This window comes from Gopherus evgoodei, chromosome 3 (assembly GCF_007399415.2).
Source record: "Gopherus evgoodei ecotype Sinaloan lineage chromosome 3, rGopEvg1_v1.p, whole genome shotgun sequence".
Classification (NCBI taxonomy): Eukaryota; Metazoa; Chordata; order Testudines; family Testudinidae; genus Gopherus; species Gopherus evgoodei.
Window position 1 is genome coordinate 204,682,444 of NC_044324.1, and position 18,019 is coordinate 204,700,462.

Sequence of the window (18,019 nt, forward strand, 5' to 3'; positions counted from 1 at the left end):
CCATTGGAATTCTGGGTTGAGATCCCAGTGCATGATGGTGCAAAAGCAGTGTCGTGGGTGATTCTGGGTAAATGTCATCACTCAATCCTTCCTCCGTGAAAGCAACGGCAGACAATCATTTCGCACCCTTTTCCCTGGATTGCCCTGGCAGATGCCATAGCATGGCAACCATGGAGCCTGTTTTGCCTTTTGTCACTGTCACCGTATGTGTACAGGATGCCGCTGACAGAGGCGGTACTGCAGCGCTACACAGCAGCATTCATTTGCCTTTGCAGGGTAGCAGAGATGGCTACCATCCTTGTTGCACCGTCTGCCATTGTAAATTGGTGATGAGATGACGGTTATCAATCATTTTGTACCATCTGCTTCTGTCATGGGTGCTCCTGGCTGCCCTCGCTGAGGTCAGCCGGGGACGCATGGACAAAAATGGGAATGACTCCCCAGGTCATTCCCTTCTTTGTTTTGTCTAAAAATAGTCAGTCCTGCCTAGAATATGGGGCAAGTCTACTAGAAAGCCAGAGAGCAGAGCTGCTCTGGGTCAGAGCCCGAGTGATCCTGTAGAAATGATGAGCTGCATGCCATTCTAGCAACAACCCCAGCTGTTGCTTCCCTCCTCCCCCAACCCTCCTGGGCTACCGTTGCAGTGTCCCCCCATTTGTGTGATGAAGTAATAAAGAATACAGGAATAAGAAACACTGACTTTTTAGCGAGAGAAAATGACGGGGAGGCAGCCTCCAGCTGCTATGATAATCCAGGGAGGACATTAAAGGGTAGGGGGGAGAGGATTGCAGCCACCCGCTACTATGATAGTTCAGGGAGTACAGAATCTTTTCTTTAGACGTGAAAGGCGGGGGAGGGGGGGCCGATGTGGACGGTTACTCAGCATTTTGCACCATCTGCCAGGAATGACAGGGAGTCATTCCCATTTTTACCCAGGCGCCCCCAGCTGACCTCACCGAGGCCAGCCAGGAGCACTCACGGGCTGATGACGGTTTTCCACCATTTTGTACCATTTACTATCAGGAAAGGAAGGGGAGGGGATGCTGCTGTTCATCGCTGCAGCACCACGTCTACCAGCACCATGCAGTAGACATACGGTGACATTGAAAAATGGCAAGAAATGATTTTTTCCCCTTTTCTTTCAGATGGGATGGTGTGTGTGTGTGGGGGGGTAAATTGACGAGATATACCCTGAACCACCCCAGACAATGTTTTTGACCATACAGGCTTTGGGAGCTCAGCCAAGAATGCAAATGCTTTTCGGAGACTGCGGGGACTGTGGGATAGCTGGAGTCTTCAGTCCCCCACCCTCCATGAGCGTCCATTTGATTCTTTGGCTTTCCATTACGCTTGTCACTCAGCACTGTGCTGAGTCCCTGCTGTGGCCTCTGTCTATCATAGCCTGGAGATTTTTTCAAATGCTTTGTCATTTAGTCTTCTGGAATGGAGCTCTGATCGAACAGATTTGTCTCCCCATACAGTGATCAGATCCAGTATCTCCCGTACAGTCCATGCTGGAGCTCTTTTTGGATTTGGGACTGCATCGCCACCCGTGCTGATCAGAGCTCCACGCTAGGCAAACAGGAAATGAAATTCAAAAGTTCACGGGGCTTTTCCTGTCTACCTGGCCAGTGCATCCGAGTTCAGATTGCTTTCCAGAGCAGTCACAATGGTGCACTGTGGGATACCGCCCGGAGGCCAATACCGTCAATTTGTGGCCACGCTAAGCCTAATCCGACATGGCAATACCGATATCAGCGCTACTCCTCTTGTTGGGGAGGAGTACAGAAACCGGTTTAAAGAGCCCTTTATATCAATATAAAGGGCCTCGTTGTGTGGACGGGTGCAGGGTAAAATTGGTTTAACGCTGCTAAATTTGGTTTAAACACATAGTGTAGACCAGGCCTGTGATTACCCAGAGATAAGGTGTAGAGCAGTGATACTCAGGCCTCAGAGGTTCAGGAGCCAAATTAGCGATCAACATTACCCAAAAGAGCCACAGTTGTTTGAATTCGTTGTTTTATTTACTATAGTACTATATATTCAATAGCTCATGCAAGCAAACATGTGATCATAGTAAAAGCATCCTGATTGGTTAATAATTTAGTGCAAGTTAATCATTTAATTGTTTAGTAACATAGTAGATGCATCCTGCTTGGTTAATAACTTAGATTGGTTAATAGTTAAATCACACAGTGTTTTAATATATGCTGCAGAGAGCCATGGGAAACACATTAAAGAGCCATTTGCAGCTAGCAATCCTCAATCTGAGGACCACTGATGTAGACGGAAGAGAATGTGGCAAAGAACAGAGCCTTTGAAACCACCACTGTGGGGCAGATGAGGATATTCAGAAGGACTAGTTGAAGGAGCAGTTAGAGAGGTAAGAGGAGGCCCAGGAGAGGACAAAGTCATGAAAGCCAAGGGAGGACAAGATTTCAAGAGCATGGTTGATTGGGTTGAAGGCAGCTGACAGGTCAAGTCTGATGAGATGGTGTTCTGGTTCTGAGATAGCCGCAAAGAATCCTGTGGCACCTTATAGACTAACAGACGTTTTGGAGCATGAGCTTTTGTGGGTGAATACCCACTTCGTCAGATGCATGAGACGTATTCACCCACGAAAGCTCATGATCCAAAACGTCTGTTAGTCTATAAGGTGCCACAGGATTCTTTGCTGCTTTTACAGATCCAGACTAACACGGCTACCCCTCTGATACTTGGTTCTGAGATATGACTAAGAGGAGGTCATTAGGGACTTTGGCAAGAGTGGTTTCAGTGGAACACGGGATGAAGCCAGATAGGAGAGTGTCCAGGACAGAATTGGAAGAGAGGAACTCCAGATAGTGATTGTAAATAGCATGCTCAGGGAGCTTAGAGGTGTAAGGATGATGGGGCAGTAGCTGGAGAGGCAAGTGGGGTGTATTGGGTTTTTTTTTTAGGATGGGAGAGACTAAAGTATGTTTGTTTTTGAGGGGAAGGAGCCAGAGAAGAGCGAGAGTTTAAGGAGAAAAGTAAGGGAGGGGATGAGAGTGGGCACAGGGGAGAACAGGAGATGGGATGGGGTCACTGGGGCAAGTGGAGTTGTGAGAGCAGAAGAGAAATTTCTGTGTATCTGACCTTCACAATTCCCCCTGACTCTTAGAGATCCCAGATCAGAACACCACTCCCTGTGATCAAGGTGAGTTGACTGTTAATCCCACTGGACTTGTCAAAGCCATTTGTTTTATTAGGCTCACATCCTGAGAATTGCTGATCACTTGCAGCTCCCCTGGAAGTCAACAATAAGGCTTTAATTGAGTTCAGTGGGAGTATGCTCAAGGAGTACAATCAAGCTTTCAATGAGTTGCTGCACTCAAGGAGCTGATCATCCATCTGCAGCACTCTGTGCTTTTGTCAACCTGGGAATGAAGAAAGACATCTAGTAAGCCTGAGCTATGTTGGGCCCAGACATTTGTTAATCATTTTAGTATTTTCTACACTTAATTTGTAACACGAGAAACATTATAAAATGTTAAGTATCAGAGGGGTAGCGATGTTAGTCTGGATCTGTAAAAGCAGCAAAGAATCCTGTGGCACCTTATAGACTAACAGACATTTTGGAGCATGAGCTTTCGTGGGTGAATACCCACTTCGTCAGATGCATGTAGTGGAAATTTCCAGGGGCAGGTATATATATGCAGGCAAGCTAGAGATAATGAGGTGGTTCAATCAGGGAGGATGAGGCCCTGTTCTAGCAGTTGAGGTGTGAAAACCAAGGGAGGAGAAACTGGTTCTGTAGTTGGCTAGCCATTCACAGTCTTTGTTTAATCCGGAGCTGATGGTGTCAAATTTGCAGATGAACTGAAGCTCAGCAGTTTCTCTTTGAAGTCTGGTCCTGAAGTTTTTTTGCTGCGGGATGGCCACCTTAAGGTCTACTATAGTGTGGCCAGGGAGTTTAAAGTGTTCTCCTACAGGTTTTTGTATATTGCCATTCCTAATATCTGATTTGTGTCTGTTTTATCCTTTTCCGTAGCGACTGTCCAGTTTGGCTGTCAAAGGAAAAAGGAATGTAAGCTTTTTCCTACAAAGGAAAAAGGATTGTAAGCTGTCTAAACTCCTACCTGCCTCATGGGGCCACAGCCGTGGTACCCCCAACCCACCCAGCAATATTGTCAATCTATCCAGCTACACACTCAGCCCAGAAGAAAAGTCTGTCCTATCTTGGGGACTCTTTTTCTGCCCTGCCACTCCCACCAACATGATACAGTTCTGCGGTGATCTGGAGGCCTACTTTCGCCGTCTCCGACTCAAAGAATACTTTCAGGACAACACTGAACAGCACACTGATACACAGGTACCCTCCCACCAACAGCACAAGAAGAACAACTCCACATGGACTCCTCCTGAGGGTCGAAATGACAGTCTGGACCTCTACATTGAATGCTTTCGCCAACATGCACACGCAGAAATTGTGGAAAAACAACATTGCTTGCCTCATAACCTAAGTTGTGCAAAACGCAATGCCATCCACAGCCTCAGAAACCACCCAGACATTATCATCAAAGAGGCTGATAAAGGAGGTGCTGTTGTCGTCATGAACAGGTCTGACTACCAAAAGGAGGCTGCCAGACAACTCTCCAACACCAAATTCTACAGGCCACTTCCCTCAGATCCCACTGAGGAATACACTAAGAAACTGCAACATCTGCTCAGGACACCCCCTACACTAACAGCGAAACAAATCAACATACCCTTATGGCCCCGACCAGGGTTATTCTATCTACTACCCAAGATCCACAAACCCAGAAATCCTGGACGCCCCATCATCTCGGGCATTGGCACTCTCACTGAAGGACTGTCTGGATATGTGGACTCTCTACTCAGACCCTATGGCACCAGCACTCCCAGCTATCTCCGTGACACCACTGATTTCCTGAGGAAACTACAATGCATTGGTGACCTTCCAGAAAACACCATCCTAGCCACCATGGATGTAGAGGCTCTCTACACAAACATCCCACACACAGATGGAATACAAGCTGTCAGGAACAGTATCCCTGATGATGCCACAGCACAACTGGCTGCTGAGCTCTGTGCCTTTATCCTCACACACAACTCTTTCAAATTTGATGACAATATATATCTCCAGATCAGTGGCACCGCTATGGACACCCGCATGGCCCCACAATATGCCAATATTTTTATGGCCGACCTGGGACAACGCTTCCTCAGCTCTCGTCCACTCACGCCCCTTCTCTACCTGCGCTACATTGATGACATCTTCATCATCTGGACCCATGGGAAGGAGTCTCTGGAAAAATTCCACCACGATTTCAACAGCTTCCACCCCACCATCAACCTCAGCCTGGACCAATCTACACAGGAGGTCCACTTCCTAGACACCACGGTGCAAATAAGTGATGGTCACATTACCATCACCCTATACCGAAAACGTACTGACCGCTATGCCTACCTTCATGTCTCCAGCTTCCATCCCAGGCACATCACACAATCCATTGTCTACAGCCAAGCACTGAGGTACAACCGCATCTGCTCTAACCCCTCAGACAGAGACCAACACCTACAAAATCTCCACCAAGCATTCTCAAAACTACAATACCCACACGAGGAAATAAGGAAACAGATCAACAGAGCCAGACGTGTACCCAGAAGCCTCCTACTGCAAGACAAACCCAAGAAAGAAACCAACAGGACTCCACTGGCCATCACATACAGTCCCCAGCTAAAACCCCTCCAACGCATCATCAGGGATCTACAACCCCTCCTGGACAATGATCCCACACTTTCACAGGCCTTGGGTGGCAGGCCAGTCCTCGCCCACAGGCAACCTGCCAACCTGAAACATATTCTCACCAGTAAGTGCACACCGTACCATAGTAACTCTAGCTCAGGAACCAATCCATGCAACAAACCTCGATGCCAATTCTGCCCACATATCTACACCAGCGACACCATCACAGGACCTAACCAGATCAGCCACACCATCACCGGTTCATTCACCTGCATGTCCACCAATGTAATATACGCCATCATATGCCAGCAATGTCCCTCTGCTATGTACATTGGCCAAACTGGACAGTCGCTACGGAAAAGGATAAATGGACACAAATCAGATATTAGGAATGGCAATATACAAAAACCTGTAGGAGAACACTTCAACCTCCCTGGCCACACTATAGCAGACCTTAAGGTGGCCATCCTGCAGCAAAAACACTTCAGGACCAGACTTCAAAGAGAAACTGCTGAGCTTCAGTTCATCTGCAAATTTGACACCATCAGCTCCGGATTAAACAAAGACTGTGAATGGCTTGCCAATTACAATTACAAAACCAGTTTCTCCTCCCTTGGTTTTCACACCTCAACTGCTAGAACAGGGCATCCTCCCTGATCGAACCACCTCATTATCTCTAGCTTGCCTGCATATATATACCTGCCCCTGGAAATTTCCACTACATGCATCTGACGAAGTGGGTATTCACCCATGAAAGCTCATGCTCCAAAACGTCTGTTAGTCTATAAGGTGCCACAGGATTCTTTGCTGATTATAAAATGTTTTTCGAAGATTGAATGAAGTGACCTTCAATTGTGAGGACTCAGTTTATTTGTACTAATGTATTTAAATGCTAAGGATCTTAGCAGAATTCTTCTGTAGTTAGGTGGCTCAAAATCTATATTTAGCGAGCCAAACTGCAGTTATTCTTGTGAAATCCGTGGAATTATGCCAGACTTACAATGGAAAAAAAGCACAATTGGCCCTGATATATTTACATGAGATTTTCCTGACCTCTAATGCATATTGAGGTGTGGCCAAAGTGTACCATTGTTGCAGTAATGAAAAAATGTCTGGATAAAAATCACTTATTTCCTTTTGGGAAGAAAAAAAGGAAGATCTAATCTTAATTCTTACTGTATTTTCCTTATTTTACTCTTTGTATTCCATTCTGCTGGAGTTTAGCATTTTGTGTATATTGCCAGTTTCATTTAGAATGTTCTCTGTGAGATCACAAAATAATGGGGACTTTCTGCAGCACAATACAAAGGATAAAATCCACATGAGTAATCTGAAAGAACGTTCTAAAGAAAATGACTATGCCATTGTTCCAGTTGTGCAGTGTGATTGTTTCCTTGCATACAAATTCTGACATGTAGACTATACAGTTGAAAGGAATAAATGTAGAAAATCACCTCTCTCGCTGAAAATTTTGTACCTGTTATAGTTACCAGAAACCCCTCTGATTATTATAGTTAAAAGAAGTCAGTGAAAGTATATTTTTCTCTGTTTTGTCTTTATTACCTGTACCTGACATCACTTTGTGTATAGTGTGTTACTCTGTGTAGTCAGTTAGGCCCCTTTCAGACTCACATGGACAGACCCTTGTGCCTGCAGAAAACCCTGTTGATGTCAACGTGCATGGATCTCATTGCAGGATCAGGTCCTTAGTCAATTCTTTTTCCTTGCTATAAAGATCTATATAAAGATAACAGTGGAGCAGAGCCACCCTCTTCTTCCTGTTTATTTGAAGGTTGTTTTTAAAAAAATGTTGCCTTAAGACACTGGAGAAACTGGATATTTCCAATTTAAAAAAAATCCCAGGGGACAGTGTTTCTTTAAATGTAGTATTCAAAGACAAAAACAAACAAATCCACTTTAGAGTGAATGATCTTGTAAAGGCCTGCAGTATCTTTCTTTCACAAGAACCTATGGCCAGGTCTACACTAAAAAGTTAGGTCAACTCAGCTACATTGCTCAGGGATCTGAGAAATCCACACTTCTAAGCGATGTACTTAAGCCAACCTAACCCCCACTGTAGATAGCACTATGCTTATGGAAGAATTCTTCTGTCAGCCTTGCTACCACTGCTTGGGGAGGTGGATTAACTACAGTAATGGGAGAATCCCTCCCATTTTTGCAGTGAGTGTCTACACTGAAGTGCTGTAGCAATTTAAGTGTTGGCATAGCCTATTGCAGTACTTAAGTTCCCTTTCCTGCAAAATGTAGACCTGCTGTGAGGTGCTAAGGACCCTCCATTCCCTTTGACATCCATGTGACTTAAGGTTGGTCAGCTCCTTACAGAAACCTCCCAGGCTAAGGCCTGAGGTCCTCTCTTCAAATCTAACCTACACAGATGGTAACCAAGGGCGGTTAGTATCAGATGGCTGTTTGGTGGCTCATGTGAAATGAGTTTGGTGATCTCAGTCTAGTTCCCAGTGGACAAATGGCCCCTAAATGGCCTCCTTCTTGGCTGTCTACAAGAAGTAGAGGATTGATGGGCAGGCAGGGAGTAGGCTTGCAGAAAAATGGAAAATAAAATTTTGTGGAATTTTTTGTTGTTGAAATTTCAAAACGTTTTAGTGGGGAGGCTGACCTACTTCCTCACTCCTGGAGTTGGCGCCTCCTCATCAAGGTTGAGGTGTCTTGGCAGGCCGGTGCAGGGAAGTGTATTCTCCTGTTGTCTGTGCTGTACCTGTTCTGGGAATGGAGATTTCAATTCAACCTCTTTCATGTACTCTAAGGGTGGGATTTTCAAACTCATCTAAGAGTTAGGCACGACACTTCCAGTGAGAGCCCATGGGAACTGGGTACACAACTCCCTTAGGTGCTTTTGAAAAATCCCTCCCTACATTTAATAAGAAAACAGTGCATTATTGATAGTGGACAGCTTTGTTTGTTTCAAACAAACTATATATCCCCCAAACATATAAGTATATATGAACAACAAACTCTTTACCACAAAATTGTGATTATTCTTTGAATTATTTTACAGGATGCCTGTCTGAAGGAAATAGCAGAAATGAAAACTTGCATTGAGAAGGTAAAGTATGAAAATGAATCTCTTCTAAATGAGAGGATTAGAAATATAACATTACTAGTGAAAGTGAAAAGGAAATTCATTATTTTTCTGTGCAACCCATGTATGCGTCTTAACATCTCTAAATATTCCTTCGATTATATATTAGAGTTTTTTTAGAAATTTGTTGTAAAAAGAAAATTTTCAATCTCCTGATTATTATTTATTTGCTTCTTCCAAGGGAAGTTAAGAATTCTGGCTAAAACACTTACAAAATGAAGTCTACTTTTGGACCCAATGCAGCAGCACCTTTCAAAAGCTGCTCAAAATCTTTCCATTGACTTCAAGAGGAGATAGATTAGGTCCTTAGTGCGTTTTGGAATACTGAGTCCTGTATCTTCACTGAATGAAATGGAGGGATTCTCCATTTGAGATTAATTTCCCGTATAGTGTCACTTGGTTTATTTATGGTGATGCTCTTCATTTCTATAGCTCCTTTCATCTGAATTACTCAAAGCACTTTGCAAACAGTTGAAACTTGTATCATGCTTGTGGCATGGCCCTGAGTTAGAGGTGGTGTGGAGAGGCTCTGCCCCAGCAGGAGCCCTGGGTGGGATTATGCCTACCGCTCCTCTACTATCTTGAAGTACAGCATCCAGCCATCTTTGCTGAGTGGTGTAGAGTGGAGAAGGTGAGGCTAAAGTCCACCCCCTCTATCCTGTTTGTTGAGGCTAATCCAAGCCATAGCACTAGCATCTCACAGGCCTTGTGTTCTCTGAAAGCAAGAATGCCATAGTGCACAGCCTCTGGACTGGAGCAGCAAGTGAGAGGCCCTTTTCACCCTCTCCCCTACTTTGTCCTCCCTTGCAGGGGCTGGCCACAATCTTTCTCTAATTAATCTAGCGTGACAACAGAGAGGTAAAGTATCACGTCATCCATCAGTGAAATGCAGCCACCTCTGAGGTGGAACATAGTAACTGTCTAATAGGTCACAGCAACATTGTATAGCAGTTTGGAAGAGAACATGAATTCTTCTGTCCTGAGTTGAAACCACAAGGGGGATTTTGGGCAGGACACTGGCTTTTAACACCCCTGCTCTTAGAAAAAATGTTGTGGGATCTTGTATGACCACAATGATTTATTATCTCCAGCTGCAGAATAGACCCTTAAACCGTCTTTGGGCATTGATTCAGCGGGAACAGTAGCACCTACTGACTCACTAGCACCAGGGTTTTCTTTAGTATTGTCCCACCAAGTATTGAATGGTTAGAGGGAAAGTATTGGAGGATAGTTATATTTAGCACTGATTTTAATGCTTTACGCTCTTTTCAAGTACAAACATTAACCTATCTCTCAGCCGTGTTGTGAGAATAAATATTAACCTCCCTGCCTCCGTTTTGTCATCTGTACAGTTGTGCTAAGTGACTTTCTAAAGATACACAACAGGGGTCAGAGCTGAGATTAGAACTTCAGAGTTCCTGGCTTTCAACTTAGAGTCCAAATGGGCCCCCACTGTCTCGCTGTAAAGTGGAAGTGTTGGCTAAAACTCAGCTGTCTTTTGGGGGAGGGGATTGTTGTGGTGGTCTTATCAGGTCCTGAAAGGTACCCCTGTTTTTCCTTTTATGGGGCAGTCCTAAGTGGGACAGAGCACCTTTTGTCTTAAGAAGGGCTGCACTTCTGCTGACATGAATGGGAACTGAGGTCTCTCAGCACCTTGCTGCATTGGGCCTTATATGCATGCACATTAGCTCAAGGTTGCTGCACCATCTTAACCCCTCTAGGTGAGAAGGACTGGATGAGAATCCCTTTAGATCTTATCACTTCTGTTCCTTAGTTGGGCAGAGGAGTCACTGAACGATGAAAGGTTTCAGAGTAGCAGCTGTGTTAGTCTGTATCAGCAAAAAGAACAGGAGTACTTGTGGCACCTTAAAGACTAACAAATTTATTTGAGCATAAGCTTTCGTGGGCTGCAGCCCACTTCATCGGATGCATGCAGTGGAAAATACAGTAGAAAGATATATATACACAGAGGACATGAAAAAATGGGTGTTGCCATACTAACTATAACGAGGGTAATCAGTTACGGTGGGCTATTAGCAGCAGGAGAAAAAAAACCTTTGTAGTGATAATCAGGATGGCCCATTTCCAACAGTTGACAAGAAGGTGTGAGTAACAGTAGGGGAAAAACAGTCACTTTTTCAGCCACAGGGGCCTGAGCGCAAAGCCTTTATAAGCACCCAAGCCCAGAGATGATAGGCTCAAACCAGCAATCAACCCCTTCTCTTCTAAACAGCAATGAAGAGTCTCACACACAGGTATCACACTGGTAATGCAGTAAAAAAGCCTAGACAGAATGGACAGAACCACCTAGGCCCATGGTGCTCCTCTCATTCTTTTTCAATTAGAAAGGTTGGTGAAATCATTGTTGGTTTCCACAGCAACACAGCTGGACAGCCAGGTATAGAGTGGCCACAGCATTGTCTTCTTCAGACATCTAGTTCCAGCTTCCAAAAAAGTTTAGTGCATCTTTTGTTCTAGTAAACAAAGAGGAAAGCTCTTTGTATTTTATGCATATCTGTGCTGAGAATGAGTCAGTATAACTTCATCATCAGTGCACAAAACCTTGTTTGATATAAACAACTTGTTTCAAAAATCCTCCACTGAAATGTGTGAATAAAGTAATTTTGGAGGATTATAATACATTTCTCATTTCCCTCTGGACAAGTAAGAACCAGATGACAATCTTGTATAGTGAAATGACTCTGTGTGATACACATAGTCTTGTCTGGTCCCCTGATGATGCTTTAATCTTGGACGTTGGATCTTTCTTGTGATTAAAGTGAACAGATGAGTTAAGAGTTTTCTAAAATGTTTTGAGTCCTTTCCCTCTGGAAGCGCACAAGCTTTACCTTATTTCTCTGGGACTGGTGTCTTTTAAAAGCCAGCTGTTAATTTATTGCAGTTTATATTAATCATCATGTAAGTTTCCCCTCACATTTCTCTGCTTCTTTGACCCGTCAGATTTCCTTAGGGTTATTGTTTGCTTCTGATAAAGTGTTCTCTCCTTCTGTTAGACTTGTTCCACATAGGGCTGTTGTAGTATCGTCCAGACTATTAAGATGCCTGGTATGATAGATTGCACTGAAAGCTCTGTGTAGTGCATTTGGTTCCTGCTTAGTCTAATTTGGTCTGTGCTCATGCTAGTGACACGTCTCCTAACTCATCCACATAGTATAGCTTGACGGCCACCTCTTCTTTCTTGGGTATAACAGCAGACAGACAATCAACCACTAGTGCTCTCACCATTCAAGACAGCATTGGAGAAGCATTCTAAGGACAACAATGCTTCTAAAATTGTCTAAAACAGGTCTCCCACCCTCTCTTTTTTGGAATGATGAGAGGGGGAAGTCTTTCTAGATTGGAACTGGCAGAAGGGGAATTCAATTTCGAGTCTGTTCCACGTTAGGAATTCCACGTTAGCCGCGTGCACTGTTGCCAGAGATTTTTCCCTCAGTGGGATCAGTCGGGCCCGCTCTAGCACCCTCTGGTGCTGCACGCTTATGCACCAGTATAAGGGCATCACCAGCCCCACATCTTCTTGGTTCCTTCTTATCACCTGTGGCAGTTGCTGGAACGTCTCCTCTTGCTTTGGCAAGGCAATTATCAGTGGTTTCTGTTTCATAGTTCAGTCTATAGCAATTTCGCCAAAGACCTCAGGCCCCCTGAATCCTCTGGGCGGCCCTGAAGATGATGCCAGGTTTGGGAGAGCTGTGTTATAGTCTGCATGTCCAAGAGCTCTGAGCCCACCTCCTTGGGTACTGCTTGTGAGTCACCTAACATGGAATGGACATGAGAAAGCACTTGAAGAAAAATCTGTTACTAACCTTTCTGTAACTGTTGTTCTTTGAGATGTGTTGCTCATGTCCATTCCATGACCCACCCTCCTACCCGTCTGTCGGAGTTGGCTGGCAAGGAGGAACCGAGAGGGTGTGGGGCCGGCGCCACCCCTAATACTGGTGCATAAGTATGTGGTACCAGAGGGTGCTAGTGCCAGCCTGATGGATACCACTGAGGGAAAAGTCTCTGGCAACTGTGCATATGGTGCATATACACCTAACATTGAATGGACATGAGCAACATATCTCAAAGAACAACAGTTACAGAAAGGTTAGAAACATATGCAGGGCAAAAAAAACCCCTAAATGGAACTAGAAAAAGGGGATACTGCACTGCAGATGAAGTCCATTTTATGAATTCTTTGGTTCCATTTTCTTGCTTTCTAACAGTGCACGGCGCAGCTGTGGTTTAAATTTTGCTGTCATTAAACTAGTGCCACTTCAGAGTAATCCCATTTATTTCAGTGGTGTTACTTCAGATTGAGACTAGTGTTACCATGAAAGCACAATTTGACTATGTTGCTTTCATTTGTGTACAAAGTTCACAGAAGAGAATTCAGTGCTGTCATAAACAGATAGCTAAAGGTTAATGTTCTTTTACCTGGAAAGGAGTAACCTGAAACACCTGACCAGAGGACCAATCAGGAAACAAGACTTTTTCAAATCTGGGTGGAGGGAAGTTTGTGTGTGAGTTCTTTGTTCTTTGTCTTGTGCCTGTACTTTCTCGGCTATGAGAGGATTTTTCTGCCTCCTGCTTTTCTAATCTTCTGTTTCCCAGTTGTAAGTACAAAAGATAAGATAGTGATTTATATGGTTTTTATTTTGTATTTACATGTGTGTACTTTCTGGAGTGTTTTGAAGTGTGTTCTCTTTGAATAAGGCTGTTTATTCATATTTCTTTTAAGCAATTGACCCTGTATTTGTCACCTTAATACAGAGAGACCATTTTTATGTATTTTTCTTTCTTTTTACATAAAGCTTTCTTTTTAACACCTGTTGGAGTTTTTCTTTAGTGGGGAACTCCAGGGAATTGAGTCTGTAGCTCACCAGGGAATTGGTGGGAGGAAGAAGTCAGGGGGAAATCTATGTGTGTTAGATTTACTAGCCTGACTTTGCATTCCCTCTGGGTGAAGGAGGGGGGTGGGTGGGGAGCTTGGCTCTCTCTCTTGGTACTTCTGTTTTCCAGAACTGGAAACGGGGAGGGTGGAGTCCCTCTGTTTAGATTCACGGAGCTTGCTTCTGTGTATCTCTCCAGGAACCCAGGGAGGGAACACCTGGAAGGAGGAGGGGGAAGGGAAATGGTTTATTCCCCTTTGTTGTGAGACTCAAGGAATTTGGGTCTTGGGGTACCCAGGGAAGGTTTTGGGGTGACCAGAGTGCCCCAAAACACTCTAATTTTTTGGGTGGTGGCAGCTTTACCAGGTCCAAGCTGGTAACTAAGCTTGGAGGTTTTCATGCTAACACCCATATTTTGGACGCTAAGGTCCAAATCAGGGAAAAATGTTATGACAAGTGCACCCAAACTTTTCAGCTTGTTCCTATAGATCTGGTATGCGCATGACACACAGTACATCTAGCATTTTGTTTTGCTTGCATCTCCTCTCCCTTAGAATCATAGAATATCAGGGTTAGAAGGGACCTCAGGAGGTCATCTAGTCCAACCCCCTGCTCAAAGCAGGACCAATTCCCAACTATATCATCCCAGCCAGGGCTTTGTCTAGCCTGACCTTAAAAACGTCTAAGGAAGGGGATTCCACCACCTCCCTAGGTAACCCATTCCAGTACTTCACCACTCTCTAAGTGAAAGTTTTTTTCCTAATATCCAACCTAAACCTCTCCCATTGCAACTTGAGACCATTACTCCTTGTTCTGTCATCAGGTACCGCTGAGAACAGTCTAGATCCATCCTCTTTGGAACTCCCTTTCAGGTAGTTGAAAGCAGCTATCAAATCCCCGCTCATTCTTCTCTTCTGCAGACTAAACAATCCCAGTTCCCTCAGCCTCTCCTCATAAGTCATGTGCTCCAGCCCCCTAGTCATTTTTGTTGCCCTCTGCTGGACTCTTTCCAATTTTTTCACATCCTCCTTGTAGTGTGGGGCCCAAAACTGGACACAGTACTCCAGATGAGGCCTCCTCAATGTCAAATAGAGGGGAATGATCACATCCTTCGATCTGCTGGTAATGCCCCTACTTATACAGCCCAAAATGCCGTTAGCCTTCTTGGCAACAAGGGCACACTGTTGACTCATATCCAGTTTCTCGTCCACTGTAACCCCAGGTCCTTTCCTGCAGAACTGCTTCCTAGCCATTCGGTCCCTAGTCTGTAACAGTGAATGGGATTCTTCCATCCTAAGTGCAGGACTCTGCACTTGTCCTTCTTGAACCTCATCAGGTTTCTTTTGGCCCAGTCCTCTAATTTGTCTAGGTCCCTCTGTATCCTATCCCTACCCTCCAGCGTATCTACCCCTCCTCCCAGTTTAGTGTCATCTGCAAACTTGCTGAGAGTTCAGTCCACGCCATCCTTCAGATCATTAATAAAGATATTGAACAAAACCAGTCCCAGAACCCACTTCACTTGAAACTGGCTGCCAACTAGACATGGAGCCGTTGATTACTACCCGTTGAGCCTGACGATCTAGCCAGCTTTCTATCCAACTTATAGTTCAATCATCCAGCCCATACTTCTTTAACTTGCTGGCAAGACTACTGTGGGAGACGGTATCTAAAGTTTTGCAAAAGTCAAGGAATAACACATCCACTGCTTTCCCCTCATCCACAGACCCAGTTATCTCCTCATAGAAGGCAATTAGGTTAGTCAGGCATGACTTGCCCTTGGTGAATCCATGTTGACTGTTCCTGATCACTTTCCTCTCCTCTAAGTGCTTCAGAATTGATTCCTTGAGGATCTGCTCCATGATTTTTCCAGGGACTGAGTGAGGCTGACTGGCCTGTAGTTCCCTGGATCCTCCTCCTTCCCTTTTTTAAAGATGGGCACTACATTAGCCTTTCTCCAGTCATCCGGGACCTCCCCCGATCGCCATGAGTTTTCAAAGATAATGGCCAATGGCTCTGCAATCACATCCACCAACTCCTTTAGCACCCTGGGATGCAGCGCATCCAGGTCCATGGACTTGTGCTTGTCCAGTTTTTCTAAATAGTCCTGAACCACTTCTTTCTCCACAGAGGGTTGGTCACCTTCTCCTCATACTGTGCTGCCCAGTGCAGCAGTCTGGGAGCTGACCTTGTTTGTGAAGACAGAGGCAAAAAAATCATTGAGTACATTAGCTTTTTCCACATCCTCTGTCACTAGGTTGCCTCCCTCATTCAGTAAGGCGCCCACACTTTCCTTGACTTTCTTCTTGTTGCTAACATACCTGAAGAAACCCTTCTTGTTACTCTTAACATCTCTTGCTAGCTGCAACTCCAAGTGTAATTTGGCCTTCCTGATTTCACTCCTGTATGCCTGAGCAATATTTTTATACTCCTCCCTGGTCATTTGTCCAATTTTCCACTTCTTGTAAGCTTCTTTTTTGCGTTTAAGATCAGCAAGGATCTCACTGTTAGGCCAAGCTGGTCGCCTGCCATATTTACTATTCTTCCTACACCAAGATGGTTTTTTTCCTGCAACCTCAATAAGCCAGCTCTCCTGGCCTCCTTTCCCCCTCATGTTATTTTCCCAGGGGATCCTGCCCATCAGCTCTCTGAGGGAGTCAAAGTCTGCTTTTCTGAAATCCAGAGTCCATATTCTGCTGCTCTCCTCTTTTCCTTGTGTCAGGATCCTGAACTTGACCGTTACCCTTTACCTTCCCTTCTCTGCCTCGATCTAAAATCAATTTCTTCTCCTTCCTGTATTTGTTGTTGTAGCAGGATTGACTCATCTAGATAGTTTTTCTCTCAAAGGTTGGTTGCTAGGTATCTAAAACAATGGAAAAAAACGGGAAAATGGAAAAACAATGAATTCAGGTCAGGCTGATCAAATCATAGAATGAAGTGCTAGAATGAAAAGGTGTCTGTCAGTCAAACATCAAGCAGAAAACAATAATTTAGTACTGCTATGGACAGTGTAATGGATGGCAATATTTACAGAGAAGTAGTTTCTTGCTCACTCACGTGCAAGGACATGAGAAAAAAGTTCCAGGTTTTCATTGTACCTGCATGCTGTCTACAAGTGCTCAGAAGTGAATAGGATGTCCCTAAGACCTAGGGTGACCAGATAGCAAGCGTGAAAAATTCGGACGGGTTGGGGGGTAATAGGCACCTAAATAAGACAAAATCCCAAATACTGCCCCTATAAAGTCAGGATAAAACCACTCCAGAGCATTAGAACCAACAGGTACTCATGGGCTAGCATAGGCCTGAAGGAATAGCCACCATCATTCAAATACTGCTATTTGCATCATTTGCATAGTACTGTTGATGAACACTGTCCTTTACAGAAATAAAAAAGTAGCCATAAAACAGTATCACTACCCTGAAGCGCTTGCCACCTAGAGGCAAACAGGTACATTACAATAAACACAAGTAGTACAGAGTAGATTTCTGCTGAGGGGGAAGGAAGATGAGTTAATACGATTGGATATTATCCTGCCTGGCAGGACTACTTGCTGTCTCTTTAAAGTGTGTTTTGACTTTGAAAAGGGTGGTTGTAAAAATGGCCTTGTGTGGCTCCAGGTTTACTGTCACTCAACGTGCAGTATCATGTTTGCTAAGTTTACATGGGAAAAGATGTTTGTTCTAACTGCCAGCCCTGCAAACTCAAACTGGGATCAGAAAGTCAAGCTGGGTTCTTTCTGGCCCATCCATCACCAATAAAGAATCTGCAGTCAGAATTTAGTTAACAGTTCTGCTGTTGTTACTTGTACCATGCCCAAAGAGGCACTGGGAGCCTCAGAAAACAAATGTCCCATTACCAAAGAGACCACAACCTAGAATTTAGGTGTGATACAAGTGAGGGAATGTGCATTTACCCTTCTTGGGGAGCAGGTTTTTGGGTTTAATTTTATTTTATTTGTCTCAAGTCAGTTTTTAAGGTGAATTTGAATGAGATGACCAGAAGAGTCCAGCTCACACTGCTAGATCTGGGGTTACTCTGCAGTGGGAACTGGAGTAAAAAGTAGTTGACATATGTGTCAGTGAAGTCAGTAGAATACACATGGGGAGCAGAGCTGATGAGACAGCAGGCACAATTTTGACAGTCTCTTTTCATAGAGAACTGCACTATACACACTATTTACTGCCCCAGCAATGCTAGCATGTGTTACTGACTGTACACATTTTATAACTAGCCCTAGTACTGTTGGTGGATAATGGTGTTTGCAGGCAGTGTAACATTAT

General features: G+C 44.4%; 1 protein-coding gene across 5 annotated transcripts in view; it reads left to right on the forward strand.

The window, feature by feature from the left end:
* LOC115649174 (polyamine-modulated factor 1-binding protein 1-like) overlaps positions 1-18,019 on the forward strand; it is an 88,245-nt gene that overhangs the window by 65,458 nt on the left and 4,768 nt on the right. For all 5 annotated transcript variants that reach the window (XM_030557849.1, XM_030557851.1, XM_030557852.1 and 2 more), the window contains one exon: positions 8,766-8,813. In XM_030557849.1, the coding sequence (XP_030413709.1) occupies positions 8,766-8,813 (48 nt within the window). The remainder of the gene's footprint in view (positions 1-8,765; positions 8,814-18,019) is intronic.